General features: G+C 43.4%; 1 protein-coding gene across 2 annotated transcripts; it reads left to right on the top strand.

Annotated features, from left to right (window-relative positions):
* The first annotated feature begins 3,410 nt into the window (after nucleotides 1-3,410).
* On the top strand, nucleotides 3,411-22,732 carry topaz1 (testis and ovary specific TOPAZ 1). 2 transcript variants are annotated; one of them, XM_049602001.1, is made up of 20 exons: nucleotides 3,411-3,928; nucleotides 6,706-8,719; nucleotides 8,823-8,872; nucleotides 10,012-10,112; nucleotides 10,512-10,558; nucleotides 10,650-10,720; nucleotides 12,081-12,139; nucleotides 13,757-13,843; nucleotides 14,108-14,165; nucleotides 14,353-14,504; nucleotides 14,680-14,772; nucleotides 14,869-14,984; nucleotides 15,949-16,012; nucleotides 17,168-17,339; nucleotides 17,455-17,552; nucleotides 17,746-17,911; nucleotides 18,834-18,986; nucleotides 20,034-20,237; nucleotides 20,517-20,703; nucleotides 21,755-22,732. In XM_049602001.1, the coding sequence occupies exons 1-20, from the start codon at nucleotides 3,571-3,573 to the stop codon at nucleotides 21,951-21,953; spliced, it is 4,449 nt and encodes a 1,482-aa protein (XP_049457958.1). In that variant the 5' UTR covers nucleotides 3,411-3,570; the 3' UTR covers nucleotides 21,954-22,732. The 2 variants fall into 2 exon arrangements, with proteins under 2 accessions (XP_049457958.1, XP_049457959.1); XM_049602002.1 differs by lacking the exon at nucleotides 3,411-3,928 and having other exon boundaries at nucleotides 6,715-6,837; nucleotides 6,963-8,719.
* Nucleotides 22,733-23,036: the final 304 nt, after the last annotated feature.

Raw genomic sequence — 23,036 nt, forward strand, 5'->3', positions numbered from 1 at the left:
AACCCCATATGTTACTGTGATTTAGTACTTCTGTAAGATTACTCTAGTTACCTGCATGAATTTCACAATAAAATTCTGAATACTGTTAAATATCACAGTAATGTATTGTGAAATATTACATTTGCATATTGTGACTTTGTGGAAAGAATTTGTGTAAATTTACAATGTCTACCAAGATGTTAAAAAAAAAGCGCTCTCAAATTTCAGCACAAACTGATGAAAAAAATGTGATTGCATAATTCTGAGCTGACTGTAACACACACACAAACGTGCACATCCACACTGACACACAGCGTACACTCTGTGAGGAACATGTGGGACCGTAGTTGGTAATAATCCTAAACTTTCATTCCTTCATGTGAACACTCACCGTCCTTCCTCCCATATCCTGTGTTTCAGCTCCTGCCTCCACGTACTGGCTTTAGTGTGTGAAATTGAGACGCGCCTGCTGTGCTGATCACATTAACTGTTAGACTGATGCTGCGTCTCTGAGGACGTCTCTGCAGAAATGTTACCTCATATTGAATTTCCTTGTGCAGTGCAGTTATTGGGTCGTCCCTCTGCAGACGCTGTCTTATAGGCTGCAGCTGTACAGCTTATATAAGTTTAGTCTCTGAACACAAAGCAGAAAGCAAAATATATCTGAGTGTTTGTATGTAAAGGCAGAGGATGATCTGAATGTATCACACAGGCTACTGTAAATACTGTGCTGTTTTTAGCCTTCTGCATGAACAGCTGTGTCCTCAGTGTGGCAATGGTAGTGTATGGGACAGGGGTCAGCGACCTCACCTTCCACTACATTTATTTGTCAGTTTTAGTTACTTAACATGTTCTGGTTATTCATACAAAAAGTAATTAATAAATGATGGTGTATTAATGTTCTCCTGAGACCCTGCGTCCTCATGAGGACATCACATTTTCGGTTTACTGCACCTTAGACTTCGTTCCAACTGACTCAAATCTGTTGTCCTCGTTTGTGGACACTTTTTTGTGCCATGTAGAGCACAGTACACTGATATATGTAAAAACAAGATGGCAGCCGTCTCTGCCAAGTCAGGCTGCAGCTGATCCTGACACAAAAGCGGACAAGATCCAGAACCTGATCACATGTAATATTTAACACTTGCTTATTTATGATTAATAATGTTTGTAGTTTGATATGGCAACAAATTTGACCAATTTCAGCCACAATAACACTGACACTGTTAATTGAGATAAGATACAAACACTATAAAAACATGACACAATATAATAAGGAGGCATCAGAAAGAAGCAGAATGTAGTCAAGACAGACTGAATGACTGATTTCACATTATGGACCGATGGAAGTAAAGATAATGCTGATGACTGACTGAACATGGTTTTCATATGTGTGGTCCACTGGGAGCAGTGTTGGTTGTACAGTCTGACAGCAGCAGGAAGGAAGCAGCCAGTCACTGAAGGAGCTGCTCAGTGCTGTCAGAGTGTCCTGCATGGGCTGGACATGTTGTCCATAAGGGATGATAGCCTAACTATCATTCTGCTTTCTCCCACCACCTCCACTGGGTTGAGGGAGCATCTCAGGACAGAGCTGGCCTTCCTTGTCAGTCCATTGAGTTTCTTCCTGTCAGCTGTTGAGATGCTGCTGTACTAGAACACCATTTTGTAGAAGATGGCTGATGCCACCACAGAGTCATAGAAAGTCCTCAGGAGTGTCCCCTGTCCTCGAAAGGACCTGACCTCACCTCCTCGGCAGATTGAGTCTGCTTTGTCCTCTGTTGTACAGTGCATTAGTGTTGTCTGTCCAGTCGAGTTTATTGTTCAGGTACTTGTAAGATTTCACCGTCTCAATGTCCATTCTGTGGATGTTCACCAGTATGGTGAATCCTGTCAGCAGGAAACTGAGGCTACAATTCACACGGGTTTTCTCACCAAAACTGGACAATAGAAGATTGGAAAAACCACATTCAGATGGAAGCATGGATCCATCCTGCCTTGTATCAACGCTTCAGGCTGCTGCTGCTGCTGGTGGTGTAATGGTGTGGGGGAGATTTTCTTAGTACCAACTGAGCATGGTTTAAACACCACAGCCTACCTGAGTATTGTTGCTGAGCGTGTCCATCCCTTTATGACCACAGTGTACCCATCTTCTGATGGCTACTTCCAGCAGGATAACGCACCATGTCACAAAGCTCACATCATCTCAAACATGACAATGAGTTCACTGTACTCCAATGGCCTCCACAGTCACCAGATCTCAGTCCAATAGAGCACCTTTGGGATGTGCTGGAACGGGAGATTCTCATCATGGATCAACTGTGTGATGTCATCATGTCAATATGGACCAACATCTCTGAGGAATGTTTCCAGCTCCTTGTTGAGTCTGTGACACCAAGAATTAAAAAGGGGTCCGACCTGGTACTAGCAAGGTGTACCTAATAAAGTGGCCAGTGAGTGTGTGTGTGTGTGTGTGTGTGTGTGTGTGTGTGTGTGTGTGTGTATATATATATATATATACTTCATTGAACAATCTAGAATTACAACAAGGTCACCATTTTTTCATTGTTAATGGGCATGAAACTATGAAACTGAGTGAATAAAATACATAATACTTATACTTTCAAAACAATTTTTTGACAAAATGTTGACATATACCAGTCTGATAATCCGTCAACATATGTCACTCTAAACTTTAAATAATTCATAATCTGCTTTTTTTAAACTCAAAAATTAGGTATAAATTCATGGAAATTAGATTAATTGACCCTAAAATCCAAAGAGAAGCATAAAACCTGTGGTAATGAGTTGAATGAAGTTGACCTTAAAAAAAAGAAACACATAATTGGATAATAATAAATTAACCAAACCGAGTCAATTTGACCCTGGAGGATAACAGGTGTTATTGGTTAATTAAATTAGGTTTATTGACAATGAAATCCAAAAAGAAGTGTTAAAAAAATTAACCACATAATTGAGTAATAATTAATTCTTTATGCTTTATAAACAGCCACATCAAAACGGGTCAATCTGACCCAAACAGACAACAGGTCTGTCAGATTATTTACTGCCATTAAAACAACTAATTGAAATGGTTTCAAAACCATTTTTGACAAAACTTTGACATATACCAGTCTGTGATAATCCATCACCATGTGTCACTCTAAACTTAACTATAGGTGACATAATTCATATGTCTGCTTGTTTACAAAAGCACACACACATGTACACACAAAAAATGTAACACATAGTTGGATAATTTATTTTGTATAAACAGCCAAATTAAAACAAAAGTTGTGCTGTTCACGGACAGACATTACGGGGATTAAACCATTCTTCCATCTGTTAAAAAATAGCTGGGAAATATTCACTTATTTTAACGCCTTGCGCATGCGCAGAGTGTGGCGCACACCTTGCGTCAACGTGTAGTTTATATATATGAGTAGCAGGGACAGGTGAGCTCGGGCACGGACTAGTTTTGAAGTCGTTGCGCAGATTTAATTGTTATAAGTTTATCAGAAAGCGCTTTAATGGTAACTCGGTTAAGAAATTATTATTGTCTAACTTCATGTCGTCTTTATTTTACCTGTCAGCATGTTACCGTCCTCTAACAGGGTCAAACTTAACCGAGCCGCGTTAAGGGACATTGTTGGGCTAAAGTTGGGGCCGCGGAGACGGAAGCCGCAGTCGGTGAAAAAAAACTCGGCCTCTGTCTCCAGCGGCCATGAACCCGACCATGACCCCGTCCATAGGTCCAAAACAGACCAAGTGGGCCCGGGAAACGGGACCGAAACCACCGCTAACCCCGCTGACAGGGAGCCGGAGGCTGGGAGCGATAGGACCGTGAGACCCGCTGAAGGTCAGCCGGAGACGGGGACAGGTACGGAGAGGACGAAGCGGAGAAGTGGAGGCTGTAGTGTGGAGATGAAACAGCAGGGGCCGATCACTAGAGGCAAGTATCACCAGAACAAACCAAACACCAGGAGCAAGTCCAGGTGGGACCGGCTCAGGAGGCTCCGCAGCCTCAGGCTCAGGTTCACGTGTTGCCTCAGCGCTGCAGACGGCGCGCTGCTTAAAGGGACGGAAGTCCGGTGGAGGGTCGAACCCGTTAAACCCCGGGGCAACATGTCTTATCACATGACGTTAGGTACCGTTAGCGGGGCTGCAAAGAGCCAGACGCAGGTCGGTGCGGGGTCTGGTGTGGGCAGATCTAGGAGGTGTAGCGTTAGTGTTCACGCTGGTGTGTCCGGCGGCAGCGTGGACAGGAGCAGGGAGGGAAAGAGCACAGTGAAGGCCACTGATCCTCAGCCTGCTGCTGCACAGACACCACAACCGGGAACACGGTCGATACTCTCCGGTAAGGTGAACCTGAGCTGTGTTGTTTGGTTGGTTAGGTCACTAACAGTAAGCGTGTTAAGTATCTGACACTGGACTCGAGCTGAAGTGTTTTAATTCAGGGTGTTTCTGGAGGTAAAAGCTGTTAGCTTAATGTTAGCTAAGATGCTAACGGCGCGGCTAAATCCTGTCACTGACCTGGAAGTGTTTTTTTTGTCAGTGGATATGGGAACATTACAGATGGTGTTTATGTTAATTACAATATCAAATGATATTCACTGACCTTAGATGTTTTTACACTGAATAAATATGATGCTAACTTGCAGCTAGCAGCAGTGAGAGAAGCCCAACAGGACACTTGCATGAGCTGCCATGTTCCACTGTCTTCAAACAGTAACTTACCTCCCAATTAACAGTGCCACTGTTACTCTTGCTAAAATTGGTCAAATTTGTTGCCATACCAAACTACAAACATTATTAATCATAAATAAACAAGTTTCAACCTTAATTAAAATGTGGTCAGGTTCTGGACCTTGTCCACTTGTATCAGGATCAGCTGCAGACTGGCTTGGCAGAGATGGCTGCCATCTTGTTTTTACATGGATTAATGTATTGTGGTCTTACTGCCACTAGATGGCACAAAAAAGTGTCCACAAACGAGGACAACAGGTCTGAGATACGTACAATTAAGTATAAGGTCCATTTCATACAAGGCCGCAGGGTCTCAGGAGGTTAAGGCAGATACTTGTGCGGTGGTGTGTCTGTAGCCGTGTTTCCATCAGCCTGTTTAGATGCGCATCTAGAAGTATCGCATCGGAAAATTATGATGGAAACGCCAAAATTCGAATTAAAACCTCCAGATTCGCACAAACTAAAATACGCTCGCTTTAGCCGGGTTTTGGTTGATTAGAAAAAATGTTGATTCGCAAAACAGGGGATGGAAACAGTTATGTTCGAATTAAGTCTGATGTAGCGCACCTCTCTCCATGGTGATATCCACACTCCGGGTCGGGAAGGCGGTAATGCATTTACAAGCTGGTTGCCAACCGCCAGAAAACACAGAAGAAGAAGAATGCGAGACTTGTTTTGTTTCCGGTTCTGTGGAAAACTCGCACGAGTTCATAGTTTTCACCAAAGTCCGTACATTTAATGGAAACACACAGGATTCGTATTTCTTTTAATGCACATTTCCCAATGATTCAAATCACTTTTGGATGGAAACGTAGCTTGTGTCACTCTGCAGTTACACCTCCAAAACACTAGTTGGCAGCTGGGGTTTCTGTGAAATGCTGTAAAGGTTAATGATTGAACACACATTAAACACACAGTAAACATGGCCTAATAGAGACAGTTTCAAACACAAATCAGCTTCACTATAACTCGCAGCATTCACAGACAAACACTTGTCTTTATCTGGACACATTTCCCCCACAAATACAACATGCTAACGTTATTAGTACAAGCCTATGGCATTTTACATTGTATAAATTAGCCTAGCGGCTAGCGAATTTCTCCTCTACTCATATGAAGCCAGGGGCAACAGCAACATTTAACAAAGGTAACGTTACAAAATTCAGCTCCATTACAGCTCACAAGGTTCACTGACAAAACAACTGTCTTATGCTAAACACTTCTTCCAAACAAATATAACATGCTAACGTTATTAGCACAAGCCTATGGCATTTTACATTGTATAAATTAGCCTAGCAGCTAGCAGAGATTTCCTCTGCTCATATGAAGCCAGGATAAATCACACACAAGACTTAAAATGCTATTTTAGTGGAGGCTTTATTGTCTTCACAATTTATTGTTTCTTATCTGTGAAATTAAAGTAGATCAAAGCTTTGTTTCCACTGAGGGAAATGGTTTCAGCTTACAGAGACAGACAGGAGGGCTGCGTCACTGTGACACTGTGGAGTTACATTACTGGGGAGGTGCACGTCAGGCTACAACGTAGGGTACTTCATAGGCTCCATGTTGATGCAGATCACATTGTATGGTGTAATGGTATTAGATATATACTGGTGTTGCCCCATTTAGGACTGGCCAGACCAGTACCCGAAGGTGACACTTTGCGAGGTAGCCCACACATATGATGTTTGTAGTCACAATTGTGGCGATGTGCTTCCAGATGTTGTGCATTGCTTCAAACAGGACATGAGACATGGATGTTGGTTTTATCCTGGTTGTTTAGGCCAACATGAAAGTGAGAAAAGTGCTCATGCAGAGTTCAGTGTGAGAGGAGTGTCTGTAAGTCTCATAGTCTCACTGAACACCAGAGACACCTTAGCGAACGTACAGATGTACAGACATTATTCACTCACACCACATGCGTTTTCCCCAAGAGTTGAACCAGCGAAGGCTCTGCAACCTGTTCTGCTTCTTTCTTACTAGGTGAATGTACGAAAAACGTGGATTGCAGGACTGGTGTGCGGGACATTGAGGAGGATCCCGGGCCAGGATCTCACCCAGTAGGAGCGGAGATTCACAGAGACAAACGAATGAAGCTTGTGGATAGTGTAAAAGGTGGGATTTTGCCATCTGCTCCAGATTTAGAAAGCAATGGTCACAAAGACCCAGCAAAAACTGATGCTAGAGACAATGAGCTAACGTACCTTCGGACGTCTGATGGCACACACTCATGTTCACAGCAAGCGACTGAGGGCAGCAGCTCTTCTGGCTCAGCTGTGACAGAAAACTGTGTCCACAAGGTGCCGTGCGGTGAGATAGACGATCCCACAAAAATGGATGCAGCACAAACATCATCTCAACTGTCCTGCCAGGGTAGCGACGAAGACATGGATGAACCGGAGTCATTCACCTGCCAGAGAGTGAGGGCCTATTTTAGGAAAGATTTTTGTTCTTGTGCACGCACATACATGTCCTGGCCCCGGTCTAACACAGGCTGGAAACAAACAGCAGAGCCTATTGATCCATCAGCTGGAGATAACAGCCACTCTTCGTTAAATCAAAATCAGCCATGTTCATCCAGCAGCCGAGCCAGTGACACGCCCTCAGCTGCACCTACAGACGCCTCCTCAGGCACAGCCCACCAGGTGTCTCATCAAATCGAAGAAAAGCAAGAAGAGGGTGGAGAAAGCATTTTAGCAGAGAGAAATGCAAAAAGATGTGGAGACATGTCGTCATACTCTGTGGAGTTTGCAGCTCCCTTAATGGAGGCTGCAGAATCATTAGCCAGTCGTCCCTCAGATGCAGCTACCCTGTCCAGCCCATGTCAGCGTGGAGGAGAGGCTGGCACCGACACACTCTCGGCCTCATCTTCACCAGCGAATGGACCTGAAACCGACAGCTCTACATCCACCCCTCCCCCCTCAGTACTTGGCCTGGCTGAGTGGGACACTGCCACTACTTTGTCTTTAGTGTCGTCTCCATTCACACATGGTAGCTTGAGCTGCCTCTCAGCCACACCGTCCTCTCTCCTACCTTCATCTGCCAGTGCGTTACCATCATCCTCCTCACCCAGATGTGTGGTCAAAGATACTGGACAAACATTGCTCCACTGTGACGAAACCCAAATGATTTGGTCTCCATCTTCTGCTTCTCCACACAACTCGGACTCCTTTGATTCATGCAACTCCTCCCTTCTCCTCCCCCAAGTTGTACACAAGAATGATGAAGGACGACTCTCAGAAATAGACCCAAGTGAGTTCAGGGTGCCACCGCTGCTCTCTCCTGTCGCCTCACCACAAAGGTGCTCATGGACACACCGCCTGCCCTCAGACAGTTCAGATGAAGAGGAGGGGGAGGAAGACAACGACTACACCAAACACAAAACATTACCTGGATGTGACACGCCACCGATTGTTAATGCTGATAATGTAAACTCCAACGATTATCTTGAGCTTGGTAGTGAAGAATTAGAAAAAGACTCAACAAGTTTTAAAACTACTTTAGGAAAAACTCAGTCTTCTTCAAGCACTGATGAAGATGATGGTAAGGAAGAGGAAAGCCAGGATGAAACTGACTATGAAGATGATGTGGAAGTTCCGTGTGACCCTAAAGTAAAGGCAACTCTAACATCGGGTGCTCTGAAAGAACCCTGCTCTTCTCCTGACAGTGATGAAGATGATGGTGGAGCCTTCAGTGATGAGGGACAGCCACGTTCTACTGGAGCAGAGGGGTCGAGTCCATCTGAAACACAAGGCAGTAAAACGGACTGGTCTGATGCAGATTCAGCTGGTGATATTTTGGATGAGTTCTCAGCTTACAAACAGGATATCCTCCTCGTCGATGTGATCCAGGATGACCCAAACCTGTTTGAAAACATACCCCAGCAAAGTCTGCTGAAACTGGGTCCCACCAGGGCGACAGAAAAAAACAGACCTATCGCAGAGGTGAAAACACTGCTGCCAAGGAAAGACGGAGCGTCACCGGAATTTAAACAGAGGTAAGCTCTTATATTTGACAGCATCTCCTCACAGTCACAGTCACACAGTTACTTACAGTCGTGTCGTCCGTTACAAATGACTGCTGCACTTTTTGTGTTTCAGCCTGTCCACAGTTAAGATTAATTTTCTCTGTGACTGTCCTGATATCACAGGTATGGCCAGCACACCAGACAGAAAACACAAACTGAGCAATGATGAGTCATTTTAAATTATAGAAGTTATAAACACACACACAATATTCCTGATGTTTAAGTCTGCTTGCAAACTAATGTCCATTCATGAATTTCACAACTGATGTATAAAAAAATATTATATATAATATTTTATAATTATAATAATAATTATATCACTATTTACTTCTCTATACACGTGAGCTCAGTGTGTCTTAAGCCTAGTTCACATTACACGATTTTCACCCTGATTTTGCGTCACGGAGACTATCGCAATCTCTTGAGTGTTCATACCTGGCAACGTGTGTTTCTGTCAGCAGGAGTGATCCTGTGGACGCCGCCATTGTTGTTGTTGCTTGCCGGCTTGTCAGTGTTGCCAGATCTTGGGAGAGAAACAAGCAACCAGGGCTATGGAAACAAGCCCAAAAGAAGCGACGGGTATATAGAGAGAAAGGCGACGTTTAGAGAGCAAGCCCAAATAAACAACTCCACTCTAGAAACAAGCCCAAAAACCTGCAACCTGCGACTACCAATATTTGTAAGCAGCTTTACAAAAAACAAGCCCAAAGTTGCGGCTAATAAGCAGACCTGGCAACCCTGCAGCTCGTTCTTTTCGCATTTCTTCCGTGCTCCTGTATGCTGCTACCTCTACCGCTGATGCTTTTTGTCAGTCGTGTCACACTTCTCCAGTTTTCTAGCATGCCAGATATCCAGTCCCAGTCACAGACGAGGGGGCGACTTGCTCGTAGGCTTGTTCACACATGAGGACTCATCGTGGCAGACTATCTGCTGACTCACCTCCGACCCAAGGTGGCTCTCAAGATCCTCTGTGACGTCAAAATCGCTGTGAAAACCGTGTAATGTGAACTAGGCTTAAGAGTCATAAGAATGACTGTTCTGATCACAGGTTTTCCTTCAGCTCAACTGAAGTTGATGACTGTAGAGCTGTGATCTTAATCTAATAACCAAAATGTTTTCAAGAGGAGGACCTGAAGCAGAATCTTGAGTACATCAATTCAGGTTCCTTGACACCAAAAAGGTGGTGAACCACTGGTGCTGAATGTGTTCAGTTTAACCTGAAGATCATCCTGTGATTGTATTATCTTGTGTGTATTTTACAGAGGAGAGCAACAGCAGGCCGTGGAGACCTCAGTGTAGCATCAGCCCTCCCAAAACAGAAAGCAACACGTGGGCTGCCACAGAGACGCAAACCAAATACATGGTAACGTAGTGGGACTGTGTCGTGTAGTGGACAAGGACCACCCAGGACTCTGTTAAGACATTACTGCAAAGCACCAGACATAAACACGGTCTCTCCTACAGAAACAATCTCCCACTGTTAAAGTCCAGAATGAAAACAGAGCATATTGCTCACTAACATTACCAAAAAAATAAATGCAGTCCTCAAAATAAATAAAAAACAAGAGAGGTAGGTACCTACCACAGGTAAATCCACATAGGACTTAAAGGAAGTTCCTGTCCTGCCACAGTTACATCAGGTCGACTGCATCAAGATCAAACATTATGGCTGAAGTAACAGCCTCATGGACACTCGCAGTGTTTAACACATAGTCTTGACCGTTCACTTGATCATGTTAAATTTGTTTGTGTTTTTGAACAGGGCCAGTCTGACGTCAACAACAATCCTGTAGACAAAGTCCTGGAGAGGTAACTGTTTGCACACGTCACATGAAGAAACATCTCTTTGGCCCAGTTTACCCGTCAGCGTCCTGATAATCACTGTGTTTATGTCCTGTAGCTGCAGCCAGCCCATCCCGACTGTAAACTCCCTGCACAGCCACACCCCTCCACTGAAGAGCGCAAGACATGGTGAGGGAACATTTTTACCTGTGTCACATGAAGAGCTGAGTCATAATACTGAGGTCGTTAGCTTTTTAATTCCCACCAAACCCTTTCAGTCCAGCACCTTCAGAACCAGCAGTAAGCCTTCAGACATGGTACCTAGACCCTGGGTGTGTTCAGACAGTCCTCTTAAATGTGGGCGGGGTTGTTGTCACTCACTGCTCCGTCCAGCACTCGCTGTATTTCCTCATCAGCGGTGACACAGATGGAAGTCTGCACCTGGTTTATCGTCCACAGAACGAGGCTGCACGCCCACATTTTCACAACAAAATAGAACAGGCTGCAGTGAGAGTCTCTCTCCATGGGATATTTCAAAATAGCAGCTTTGTGCATTTAGTCCTTCTCAGGCAAGCTCAGGGGTTTAGTGTTGCTGTAGCCCACAGGAAGTGAGGATTAGAATATATGACCTTCACATAATCCGCTCCAAATGAATCTATATTTTTAAAGTCATTACTAAAAGTGTATGTCATATAAAAACTAAAGTGATGGTCAAAGTTGTCACAGTGAAATTTAAGGTGTGCTGATGGATTCACGTCATCAACTCATGCATTGAGTAACATTACAAGTTAACGTTCCACCTTAAAAGTTGCCGGCAGTCGGCCCAGTGAATGAAGTGATTTTTTCTCAGACTCCAGCTGCTGTGAGAGGCAGCAAAACATCCTTTCATTTTATAGTTATGAACTATAGTTATGAACTATAGTTATGAACTATTTTATATAGTTATGAACAGTGGTTACATGAGCCTCAAAACCAGACACAACTCAGCCCTGAGCAGAGTGAGCGTCCTCTACTGACCAATCAGACTGCAGTGTTCACAGCTCCACCTTTTAGTACCAGATCTGTGTGCTAGGTACCCCAACAGAGGGGGGACCAAACATGGGGACGCTAAGGAACGCTTCTGTTGGTACCATCCACAACTTTTACTGTGGAGACAGAAAAAGCATACTGAACTGAACTGAATCGTACTGCTTTGTGCAAACGGTGCTAAATGCACACATGACGGCACACTGTGGAGGCTCAAGCAAGTTGACCATATGCTTTGATTTAGTATTCTCTAACGTACAGTATATGAGTGTTGTCAGATATTCACAGCATTTACACTGGTCAGTAAGTTTGCACATTGTGAATCTGCAGTTGGAGCCTCAGGATGTCTGCAATCCCATAAATATGAAGCCTTAAAAGTTGTTAGATCATAGATTACTCCACTTTTTTTTTTTTTTTTTAATTTAATTACCAACCGAAGCGCTGAGTCCAGTACTGGTCATTGCGGATAAAAATGTGATCTGCTGTGTGTGACTGATGTTTTGCTCCTCTGCTCTCCCCTCAGGGTCGTGGATCACAAACCCAGCAAATACGACAGTTTTGAGGCACCAGAAATCTAACGATGTAAGTGTTGCATTAAATAAAGAACAGCCCCTGTTAGACGTTACAGTTTATCTTATCCCAGGGAATGTTAGCTGTTAGTTCCATCCAACGGCTGCTGGCAGCTAACGTTCACTAGCTCTCCTCCTGCTGATGTCAAAAGTAATTTCCAAATTTGAAACAATACTTAAAGGATAACTTCGGTATTTTTCAACCTGGGCCCTATTTCCCCATGTGTATGTGTGCGTATGATTCATAGGTACAACTTGTTTTAAAATTGGTTCAGTATTGAGGGAGGCGGATGCAGCCGGCAGCCGCGAAACGAGCTAAAACGGTAGATATGGGGGCAAATGAGTCCAGTATAAGTTTGCACAGTAAAAGTGCTTTTTTTCGCCACTGACTGGTTCAGATCGCCAGTGCTATCTCTGTAGATAACATACTAAGCGTTTCCGTTACCCTTCACTTGCTCTGGGCTGTGACTTCATCTCGCGAGAGCTTTGCTTGTTGCCAGAAGAAAACAGAGGAGCCATGCTGAGCGCCGCTCAGAGTGGCGCTGGTTGTGCCGGAGCGCAGTTGAGAGTTTTACTACATCGATTGAAAACAATGGTTCGTGTTTGTGCTTATCCGAATTGCAAGAACAGGATGTCGCGCAACACCCCGTACAGCTTTCAAAGGCTGCCTTTGTCGCACGGCGAGATGCTGAAGTTGTGGCTAGTTGTGCTACAAATGGATGCTAACACTCCTGTCCAGACACTGTGCCTTGCAGACCATCGGGTCTGCAGTGCTCACTTCTCCCAAGATGACTACTGCCAGCCGAAGAAGAGAAGACATCCAATCCCGAAACACCTCTTCTTCAAGAAAACGGCTGCCCCATGAGTAGAGAGAGCCACAGACACAGTGGAGGTAACGTTATATAAACAATGTTCGAAACACTTAGTATGCTATCTACAGAGATAGCACTGGCGATCTGAACCGGTCAGTGGCGAAAAAAAGCACTTTTAATGCGCAAACTTATACAGGACGCATTTGCCCCTGTTACCGTTTTAGCTCGTTTCGCAGCTGCATCCACCTCCCTCAATACTGAACCAATTTTAAACGAGTTGTACCTATGAATCATACACGCACACATACACATGGAGAAATAGGGCCCAGGTTGAAAAATACTGAAGAGAGTGAAAAATTGTGTTAACAGAAACAAATGTGAAAGAAAAGCGAGCGGGGATCTCTGTAACTTAACACCAGGCATAAAAAGCAAATGTAGAAACAACATTATTGCACTTCATTTGCTGTAATGTGTTAATTATAAAAATAATAACATAGTAAATGATTATTGTGCAAAAGGTTTTGAGCACCACAGTTAATTTTGATGTACATTAAAGACTGCAGTCTGGCTGGATGTTGCTCATATGCCTGATATCATCTCTGGTCTTTCTGTTATCAAATTAGAAATCATTTTATGACTTTATTTAGAATTTTTCCAACATAAAAAAAGGATTTAGAACACATTATGTAGCATTGAGTATAAATGAAATTGATCACCGTGTTTCCTGCTGCAGACACAATGTGTTTAATTTTCTGCAGACACAATGTGTTTAATTTTGATTAGAGTAATGTAGCCGCTTCTCTCCTCTGAACCCTCAGTACTGCCGGCAGTACTTCAGTGAGTCCATGTCCTGTGGGTTCAAGATGTGTCGCTTCCAGCACGTGCCTTTGGTGGGGGACGAGAAGGTGAGTGTGTGTGTGTAGTATGTTCTCAGCTTTCCAGCAGCGTGTGGATGTGCCATACCTTCTTCTTGATGGAGTAAAGTCGATTGAGTCGACAGTTGATTTTTGATTTTTATGTCACTAATAAAACTGATGTGTGCAGTTCATCATGCTAAAGCTCTCAGGTGGCTGTTGATCAGAGGCAACATCACCCTCTGCTGCACCTCGACTGCAGTTCCACACTTCATTTCAGAACGGTGGAGTCACTGTACTTTTCCCCTCTTTCAGCTGTGTGTTGAAACTGTGACACGCTTCACCAAAAACCCAGTGTGCCTTCAGAAAGCAGGTGAGTGTTCAACTTATCCTTCAACTGAACCCTGAATGGACGCATTTTTATACAGTATAAATATGTCACTCCTGAGCAAGCGTCTCTGTCCCCTAACCACCCTCTTTAACCTTTCTCTACTTTGCTGCATCATCTGTCTGACTCCACGGGTGTCTTTATATGAGTGACTGTCTCCTTCTGTTTCCAGGAGCCATGTTTACAGGCTACTACCAGAACAACCCACCAGGAGTGTATTTCTCCATGCCGGTGTATCTGTCACTCCTCGGAGCTCTGCTCAAAGCCGGCATGGTGTCTGATGTCTTCTCAGTCCTCAGCGTCAGCTTGGCCCACAAGGTTTTGGTCAGTGTGCTTCTCATCCATCATGCTGCAGTACATGTTGTTGTCCAGTGGAGGGCAGTGCATGTTGTATTTTGCACAGGCAGAAAAGATCTCACTGGTGTTATTTAAATTACTCATCACCGCTATGGGCATAAAAATAGATGTTGACCTTTTTCCTCTCCTGCTGCCCCACTAGCCTGGCCATGAGTTCCTGTTGGCCCTCTTTAATACAGTGAGAGAAAAGGGTCTCATGGGATTTGTACCTGAACTCATGCAGCTCACATTCAAGGTATCTCGGTGCCTACACGCTCAACTCACCGTAGGGCAGTAGGATGTGTGTTTTTCTGTGTATGTGGGAGACCTTATTGTGCATGTATGTTGACAGATGGCCAGTGCAGGTCTGGCGCTGAGCTCGGACTGCCTCGAATATGTGAAAAACACTCCTGAGTTCCAGCGGACACTTCATTCAAACTCAGTCGCTTCAGTGTCTCCTAACCACAAGTAAGAACAACTTCAACTCACAGCGCTCTTTAAAATGTATCATCCACACCTATTTATGACTTATTTCTGAAATGTTGTGGGAAAAAGAGCTTCAGAGCTGTATGAGGACGTCAGAGCGAGTTAAAATCTAAAGTGAACAGATAGGTTTTTAGCTTTCTTTTGAAAATATTTAGTGAGCAGCTTCTCTGATATCTGTAGGTAGTATGTTCATAGCTTTGGGGCGTCACTGACAGCGCTGCATCCGTGATTTTCTTCCAATAACTCAGCAGCAGATGATCGCAGTGTTCTTGGAGGCAAATAGCTAACAAGGGAGTTAGTGATGTAGTTTGGTCCCAGCCCATGTAGGGCTTTGTATACAAGGAGGAGGAGCTTAAAATCAAATGTTAAACGAGCAGCTCAGACTGGCCTGATGTGCTCTCTCCTCTTGGTTCTGATTCATAGCTGAGCTGCAGAGTTTGCAATGAGCTGAAGTCTCTCAGTGGTGTTTTTTGGGAGGCCAGTAAAAAGTGCGTTACAGTTGTTGAGTCGGCTTGAGATAAAGGCGTGAATACATTTATTTGCATCTTTTTCATTTAGAAATGCTAGAGAAATTTAGCCTTGTTTCTGAGGTAGAATACCTTGAGCTCAAAGCAGTGTTGGCAGTGCTCAACATTACATTAAATCGGCCACCAAAATAATCATTAGTATTTCTCCAGGAGCTGATCTTGCTAAGTATCACTGGACATGATGGATTAATCTTGACTGGAGACCTGAACATTGATATCAACAAAACTAATGACTCCTCAGCTGCTGAGTTTATGAATCTACTTGACAGCTTTGAACTGACTCGACATGTAAATGAAGCCACTCATCAGTATGGTAACATTCTAGACAGTGTTTCAGTCTGTGAGTTACTGATCTCTGACCATCACTGTGTGTTTTTGATGCCAAACTAATCACTCTGTTTTTATCTTCTTTAACAAAGGTTATCCAGCAGTGAGCCCTTTGCAGAGTACCTGAATTTTGCCCACTCAATCGTGGAAATAGAGGTTAGTTCTTCTCTGCAGCAGTGGTGGAATGTAACTAAGTACTTTGACTCAAGTGCTGCACTTAAGTACAAATTCAAGATACTTTCAGATTATTTTTATTTTCAGTTTTCTGTGTTAGATGTGATTAATCTAGTATTAATCAGGATTTTGCCTTCCCACAATCAAGTGAACGTGACTGACTTTGATTCAAGATTCGAAAAACTCTGTCTGTCACACGATGATAGAAACATGCGCAAGGTTAGAGGCTCACAGACAGACACCATAAAATATAATTGTGACAGTCTATCTGGCCTTATTTACACTGGATAATGGAATGAAAGAGTTTGTGTAAATTCTATATTTGACCAGAGGTGCTCTGTATTGATCTAAAATTAGGCTCCACTCTGTGTGCATATCAGATGGCGCGCTTCCTAAACTACCAGCAGTCTCCACTAAGCGTGCACCTTGCTGCGGCACCCTGAATGTTTCGACTGCAGAAATGAAAATCATCTGTCATAAACCGTAACCGTCTGCTGTTGGGACGTAGAGAGCAGATCATATGCAAAGAGAGCATGAGACGTGTGCTGCAAAGCGTCACAGTGAACTTGTTAAACCACCTGATGAAACAGTCTGATGAATGCATGAACAACATTGCTAATGATACCGTACTGAAACCGTTAATCTCCATCCTTGTCCAGCGTCAGCTCAGATACTCATTAGAGAAATGCTGCAGTGCATCATGGTACTGTGATCGCTGTTAAAAATATATATATTTAGCAGAGAATTAGCCAGAGGAGATTTGGTGAATTCAGGTGCAGATGAGTCATATTTTAATTTTATTTTGGTGCAGAGATATGTTAGTTAGCGATAACGGAGCACAGTGTGAAAGTAAAAGCAGTGTTGATTTACTTGTGAGCAAAAACTTTTGGCACAATTTTATGTATATTTTGCTTCTAGAAGATTTGCTGTGAGTCAGAGACTGTGCATTTGGAATAAAACGTAGAGATGCATGGTGCACTGAATCAAGGCAGCGTGAAATGGACGAGGTTACATTCTTTGGTGCAGCCTGAGGTGTTAGTACTTTAAGGATCTGAAAACTTCTTCCACCTTTATCAACTTGTCCAGGGCTGATCTGATTGTGTGTTCATTCTCTCCTGTGTTTGTGTCTCCTGTCAGCTGTGTACCAAGCAGGAGGACTGGAGGCGGATGGGTCAGGTCTTCAGGTCCATCTGCAAATCCAACAAACATCCCAACCAAGTGGGGCGAATCAGTGGTCGCATTGCTATAGCTCTCCTGTCTGAGAGCAAGGACAAGCTGTCACTGCCCTTTGCTGCCTTCGCTGAGTCAGGTGGAACCTCAACTGTAGATTCAGAAAAAAAAAGTTGCATTTGTTTTGTGATCATCACTGATTTCCCAGAACATCTCATAATGATTTCTGATGATGTGAATGTTCTGATTTGTAGTGTGTCAGAGTGAAGGTGAGGACAGCCAGATGAGTTTTTTAGGCAGAATCGGAGTCTCTCTGATGCTGAGATACCACAAAACACATCAGTGGGCCAAGGTAAATAAAGCCTCCTCTGTCTCCTGTCATGTGATTTCTGTCACGGCCTGTCAGCCCTCTTGAGTCAGGACTGACTGAAGGGAGCTTATGAAGCCATCATGCCTGTGTTTAAATGAAAATAACCTTTTCTCTTACATTTTAACCAAACAAAAATTTGTTGTGTGTGTGTGTGTGTGTGTGTGTGTGTGTGTAGGGTCGCAGGGTGGTTCAGGTGCTGTCTTGTTCCAAAGTCAACTACTCAACACTGAAGGGTTTGTTTGGGAATGAGGACAAAGCGTCCCGCTGCTACCTGATCACCGTGGCGGCTGAGCTCTTCCTCCTGAGTGGCACCGTGGACGGAGCTCTGAACACACTCCGAGGTAACAGCTCTGACCCAAATAGGTAACCATGATTGGCTTAATGCATCAGAATGTAACTGTGTGTTATCTCAGTGTCTCATGCACCCAGTGTTTATCACACAGACTCAGTCTCACAGCGCAGTAAAGCTGTATTCTGTTAGAGACAAAATAATAACCTCATTCACCAGGGTTAGGGCGCTGACAGACTACACGATGGTCCACGGCCAATCATCACTGGTCGTCTTTCACGATGTGTCTGATGTCATCTGATTACTTTTTTCTTCCTATTTTTATTATTACTACTACTATTTCAGTCTGTGTGTGTGTTCAAGTCTCAGCCGAAATGTTGTAGTAACATAAAAAGTGTCACCAGATGGGCGGAGCTACACTTGAAGTGCCGCATGCAAATTAAGCAAGTCACTGAATCCTCAACAGGAAGTTCCTGCAAATGTTTCACAATAAAAGCCTGTTTAAAAATGAAGGGATTCTCTCAGCTGAAATGATAAGAGGCTTTTAATTTGAAACAGATACAGGAAGTGTTGAGTTTGAAATGATGGCGCAATGCTTAAGTTTAACAGGACAAACGTGAGCAGATTCAAATTAAAGCCAGAGTGATAAATGGTGGTGTGTGTTTGAGATGCAGCTGGTAGCCTCTGCAGCTGTGCTGAGTAAAGGCCCAGACACTATCTGTGAGTTTGATTCCTTTATATCCTCCATTATGAAGACAGAACATTCTTTGCTAGCTTGATGCTAATGGCAGTACTCAGCGGGTTGATAAAGTGCCTCTGCTGTTTCCTTTTTACTCTGTGTGCTAACGTCCCTACAGGAAATATCTAAAAGGCTGGGCTGTTGTTGTCCTGCAGTTTCCACGGCAACAGATCGCTCTGTGTTCCTGCGCCTTGACAAATAGTGATTGCTTTTGTTTTTACAACTGTGAATTCAGAAAACGAGTGGTTCCTGAGTTCGCGCTGGTGGCCGTGTAAGCCTGCTGACCTGGAGAGAAGGACTCAATTGTTGATACGTCTGGCTGAGAAAGCCTCTCACAGAAACAAGATGGAGATCCTCCGTAATCTCCCTGGACTCAAAGAACCAGACGGTGAGAGGAACAAATCTCTTCATTACGTCTGTAATTTTAAGAATCCCTATTTTATCACTTTAAATCAAATATGTTATGATATGCTCAGTGAAATGTACAGCTGCCCCCTGAGAGTCGACCAAACATCAGTCGACCAGAAAGGTCATTAGTCGGCAAGATTTTATTGGTTGCTTAGTCACAGGAAAAGATAAATAAATAAAACAAACATGAAACTCTATCAGGAGCTGCACTTTGTCAAAATAAATCCAGACACAGGAAGTGTCCACGCTCAGCAGTCAGACAGGAGTCAGGTTAATCTCCAGGGCTGGTACCTGCGGTTATTCCACAGGCTAGTTAATAACATGTCGGGCAGGAAATCCAAAGTGTGGGATCATTTTGAGAAGGTGAAGGACGAACCCAAGGTGATATGTAAACTCATCTTCATTGGTCGACTACAAACATGACGTATCATGTGAAACATGGAAGTAGCTACATGCCCATTAGCCCACAGCGTCATTAACAGGCGGCTCGCTCAGTGTGTGACGTGCACTTGGAGATAAAATATAGGCCTATATTAATGAAGGTTCATTAGTAGTAGTCCACTAGGAAAATTCGCAGTCTTCACTGTCTGCAGACGGTGTGTTTGCTTGCTGTGGCATTCTCTGACAACTGCCCTTTTCCTATGATCATAGAAAATGCGGACAAACAAATCTGTGGGTGCAGGTAAAAAAAAAAATGATGCATGTCATTTTAAAAGTGTCATGCACAGGTGCACGGAAGAAAGTATTTTGAGTCCTGTCTGAATGACTCACATCTCGGGGAAATCAACCAGCTTAGTCCTTGATCTGCGGTAATGAGTGTTGCTTCCCTGTGAGCAAATTACGAACATCAAACATTATCAATGAAAAAACAAGCAGCATCAGAGCAGCAGTGTTCTCAGATAGATGTGGTCATTTTGAGGTAAAACTAAATGATGTGTCCGTAAAAATCTTTAAGGCCAGTCGTGACAGTCGGCCCTCTGCAGCGCTCTGTGTGATGTTTTCTAACTGTCTGTTTTGTTGTCCTCAGATCTGGTTGATGTCTCCAGGTATGTTCCTCTGTTAAACGCTCACCTGCAGGACTTTGAGGACAGACAGATTCTTACCGTAGCTTCAGACACGGTGGACTTCATGCTCTCTAAAAAAATAGCAGTTGAACAAAAGTTGCTGCAGATGCTTTTGCAAAAACTGGGCAACCATAACATCTGGCTGCGTGCACGGGAAATCTTCAAACGTAAGTACAACCCTTTGGTTTATTACCTGCTGCACCTGTATTAAAGGGGAACTACACCAGTTTTTGAAATGAATGCATGTTATTTCTCTCAGATCTGAGAGGACGTCGCTCACGTTCAGATATTGATTGAACGTTCCAAGGCCGTGGAAATTATATATTGGAATTATTAATTTAGGCGGTGTTCCCCTTTAATACGGGTCATAAACACAACTTAGGAGAAGCAGAAATATCCAGCAAGTCAAAGACTTTCTAACAGTTGTTTGCACATGTGCTCCTCAGACTCTCTGAGTGAGGGCTATTACCCAGGTGTGTCGGCTCCTCCTGGTTTCATGGCGCTGATCGTCCCCTGGCAGCTGGGGGAGGTGGAGCTGGCTCTCACCTACGAGATGTTCATAACGGTCAACGCCACCGACATTATCCACCGGTCAGACATCAGCACTTCCACTCTCAGCATCACTCTGAAAAGGTAAGGTGTGTGTTTGTGTGTGAGAGCCAGGGTTCATACTGACAGCTATGTTAGATCTTGAGACAAAAATGTTTATTAGTTTAGTCACACTTCAGTCACGATGTTTTCTATATGTTGTTTATCTTCAAACTAACCCAGTGAGGCTGATTCATGGATCATAAATCAGACTCAAGGTGACAGGTTGTATAAGATAATGTGTGTGTCATGTCTCCAGCAGTGTGTGACAGGTTTAAGGGCTGATTTACGAGCACACACTTACTGATCATCATCTGAAAAGCTCAACATGTCTCTATTTATGCTCTCAACAAATAACTAATGTGAGCCAACTAGGATTTGTCCCCAGGTTCATTGTAAACTCTGACTTATCCATGTGACTGTTAAGAAGCAGAAACATAACTTGTTTCTTCATGTGCAACATGTTAGTCTGGAGGTTTAAACTGGTGTCCTCTCACAGAGTTGGTGATTCAAACTAAACTTTCATCTGAGTTCAGACTGTTTACTTACAGCACAGCTACACTCACAGATAACTGAGCCTCCTACCTGCCTGTCAAACACCATCAACCCACAAACCTTCTCCAGTCCGGACTGAGTGGAGTCCTGCGGGGTGAAGCTGTGAAGGCTGCGAGCGGAGCTAGCTGCTAACTGCAACTAACAAACTCCACAAATCCATTCAGCAGCTCCACCATCCACAGTCAGACACACACGGCTGATTATTTACTGCTGAATTACAGCTCACAACTCACACCAACCCAAACATCCTGGTGCAGACTATTTACTGGAGTTTACAAGCCTGTGGCTCATGATATCACGGCTGTCCTCTGCTTTCAATGTGCGACAGGCCACCATGAACATTTTGGTCTTGTCAACAAAAATAAAACAGATTTTGTGTCGTTTTTTATTATCAGAATCTATATTTAGCTCGTTGTCTTGTTTTCTTTGTGGGGGAAAAAAGGTTGTTGGTGAAAACTTCGTCAACAAAGTGAACACGTGAGAACACAGTCTGCGTGATGTGATGTGTGTGTCATGATTGTTCTCCTTCCTCCTTTTCAAGGACTCAAAGCTGTGAGAGCGAGTATCTGACGGCCAGCAGCCGCGTCCTCTCTGCAGCTTGTATCACTCATCCCAAACTCATTGTTCACTACACGGCCGTTGACTTGGCACAGGATCAAGTGTTCACGCTTGACGTTTCCTCTGCTCGATGGTGGCTCCGTCACAATCATCTGTGGGCCAATGAGGTGTGGGCGCACTGAACCAAACAGTCTCTGGTAGGACTTCTCTTTGCTTTCCTTCAAACTGTGTATGTTCAGAGACATCGGCTGACTCTGTTTTCCTCATTTCATTGGTTGTTTTTCGGAACACGTGTGTTTGTGTTGGCTGTGTTTGTAACAATAATGGTCATATTTCAGTTTAGTCTTTGACTGTGAAACATAAAATCATAACCAAAGACTGACGCCAGCATTAGTGTTTCACAAAGATAACTTTGTTTTGTTTTAAAATATATTTAAGGATTTTTGTTTTTAGTTGTTGTTTCCTGAACGGTTCTTGTAGCTAACGTGTCTCTGGTTTATGTCACTCAGTGTCTGTCGGGAACAGAGATGTTACAGGTATCAAATTAAGTTTCTAACAGCAGTGTAAATGTGATGTGAGTGTATATATTTGTGACGTGTTTAGTCTTTGACAGTATGATGCTACTGTGTTGTGTTATTGATTGTCAAACCTCAACTGTTGCTCGTTCCTGAGCGGATTTCTATTTTCTTTGTATGCACCTTTGTACGTTTTATAAAAAACAACAAAAAAAAATTGTTCTCCAGACTCTGTGGTGTTTGTTCACAGACGGGAAAGAAATCCTAAACAAATAATTTCAGTGATAAAAGTTAAAAGGTTGGCAGGTAGGTAGCTGTTTTGGTTTGCATGAGTGTGTTAGCAGCATCGTTCATCAGTCTCATTAGCTTTTATTTTAGTGATTTATTTTTGGTTGAACGAACGTTTTATTATCATAATTGAAACTCAACCGTTTTGTTGATGGAAGTTTGTGTAAAAAGTTTGAAAATAACTAAAATAAAGTTGAGATTCTTTGTGCGGTTGTATTTTTCTTTTCCAATATCATAGATATGCAAATGAACACAGCATAACTGTCAACTTCTGTATCACGGTGTGCCTTGTTGTGTTTTCTTTAGTCCTTTAATTGAAATTACTTTATTTCAATTTATTTTATCTTTACTACATAATGACGAATACTGTGTGTGTGTGTGTGTGTGTGTGTGTGTGTGTGTGTTCCATGTTTTTCTCCTCACTGACTTGGTCAATCCATGTGAAATTTGGCACAGTGGTAG

This window comes from Epinephelus fuscoguttatus, linkage group LG17 (assembly GCF_011397635.1).
Source record: "Epinephelus fuscoguttatus linkage group LG17, E.fuscoguttatus.final_Chr_v1".
Lineage (NCBI taxonomy): Eukaryota > Metazoa > Chordata > Actinopteri > Perciformes > Serranidae > Epinephelus > Epinephelus fuscoguttatus.

Excerpts from the sequence above, each read along its gene's own strand:
- topaz1 (XM_049602001.1), top strand. The coding sequence starts at position 3,571 with ATGTTACCGTCCTCTAACAGGGTCAAACTTAACCGAGCCGCGTTAAGG. Across the intron at positions 8,720-8,822 it reads TCACCGGAATTTAAACAGAG|CCTGTCCACAGTTAAGATTA; the intron begins GTAAGCTCTTAT and ends TTTGTGTTTCAG. Across the intron at positions 14,166-14,352 it reads AGTGTGCCTTCAGAAAGCAG|GAGCCATGTTTACAGGCTAC; the intron begins GTGAGTGTTCAA and ends TTCTGTTTCCAG.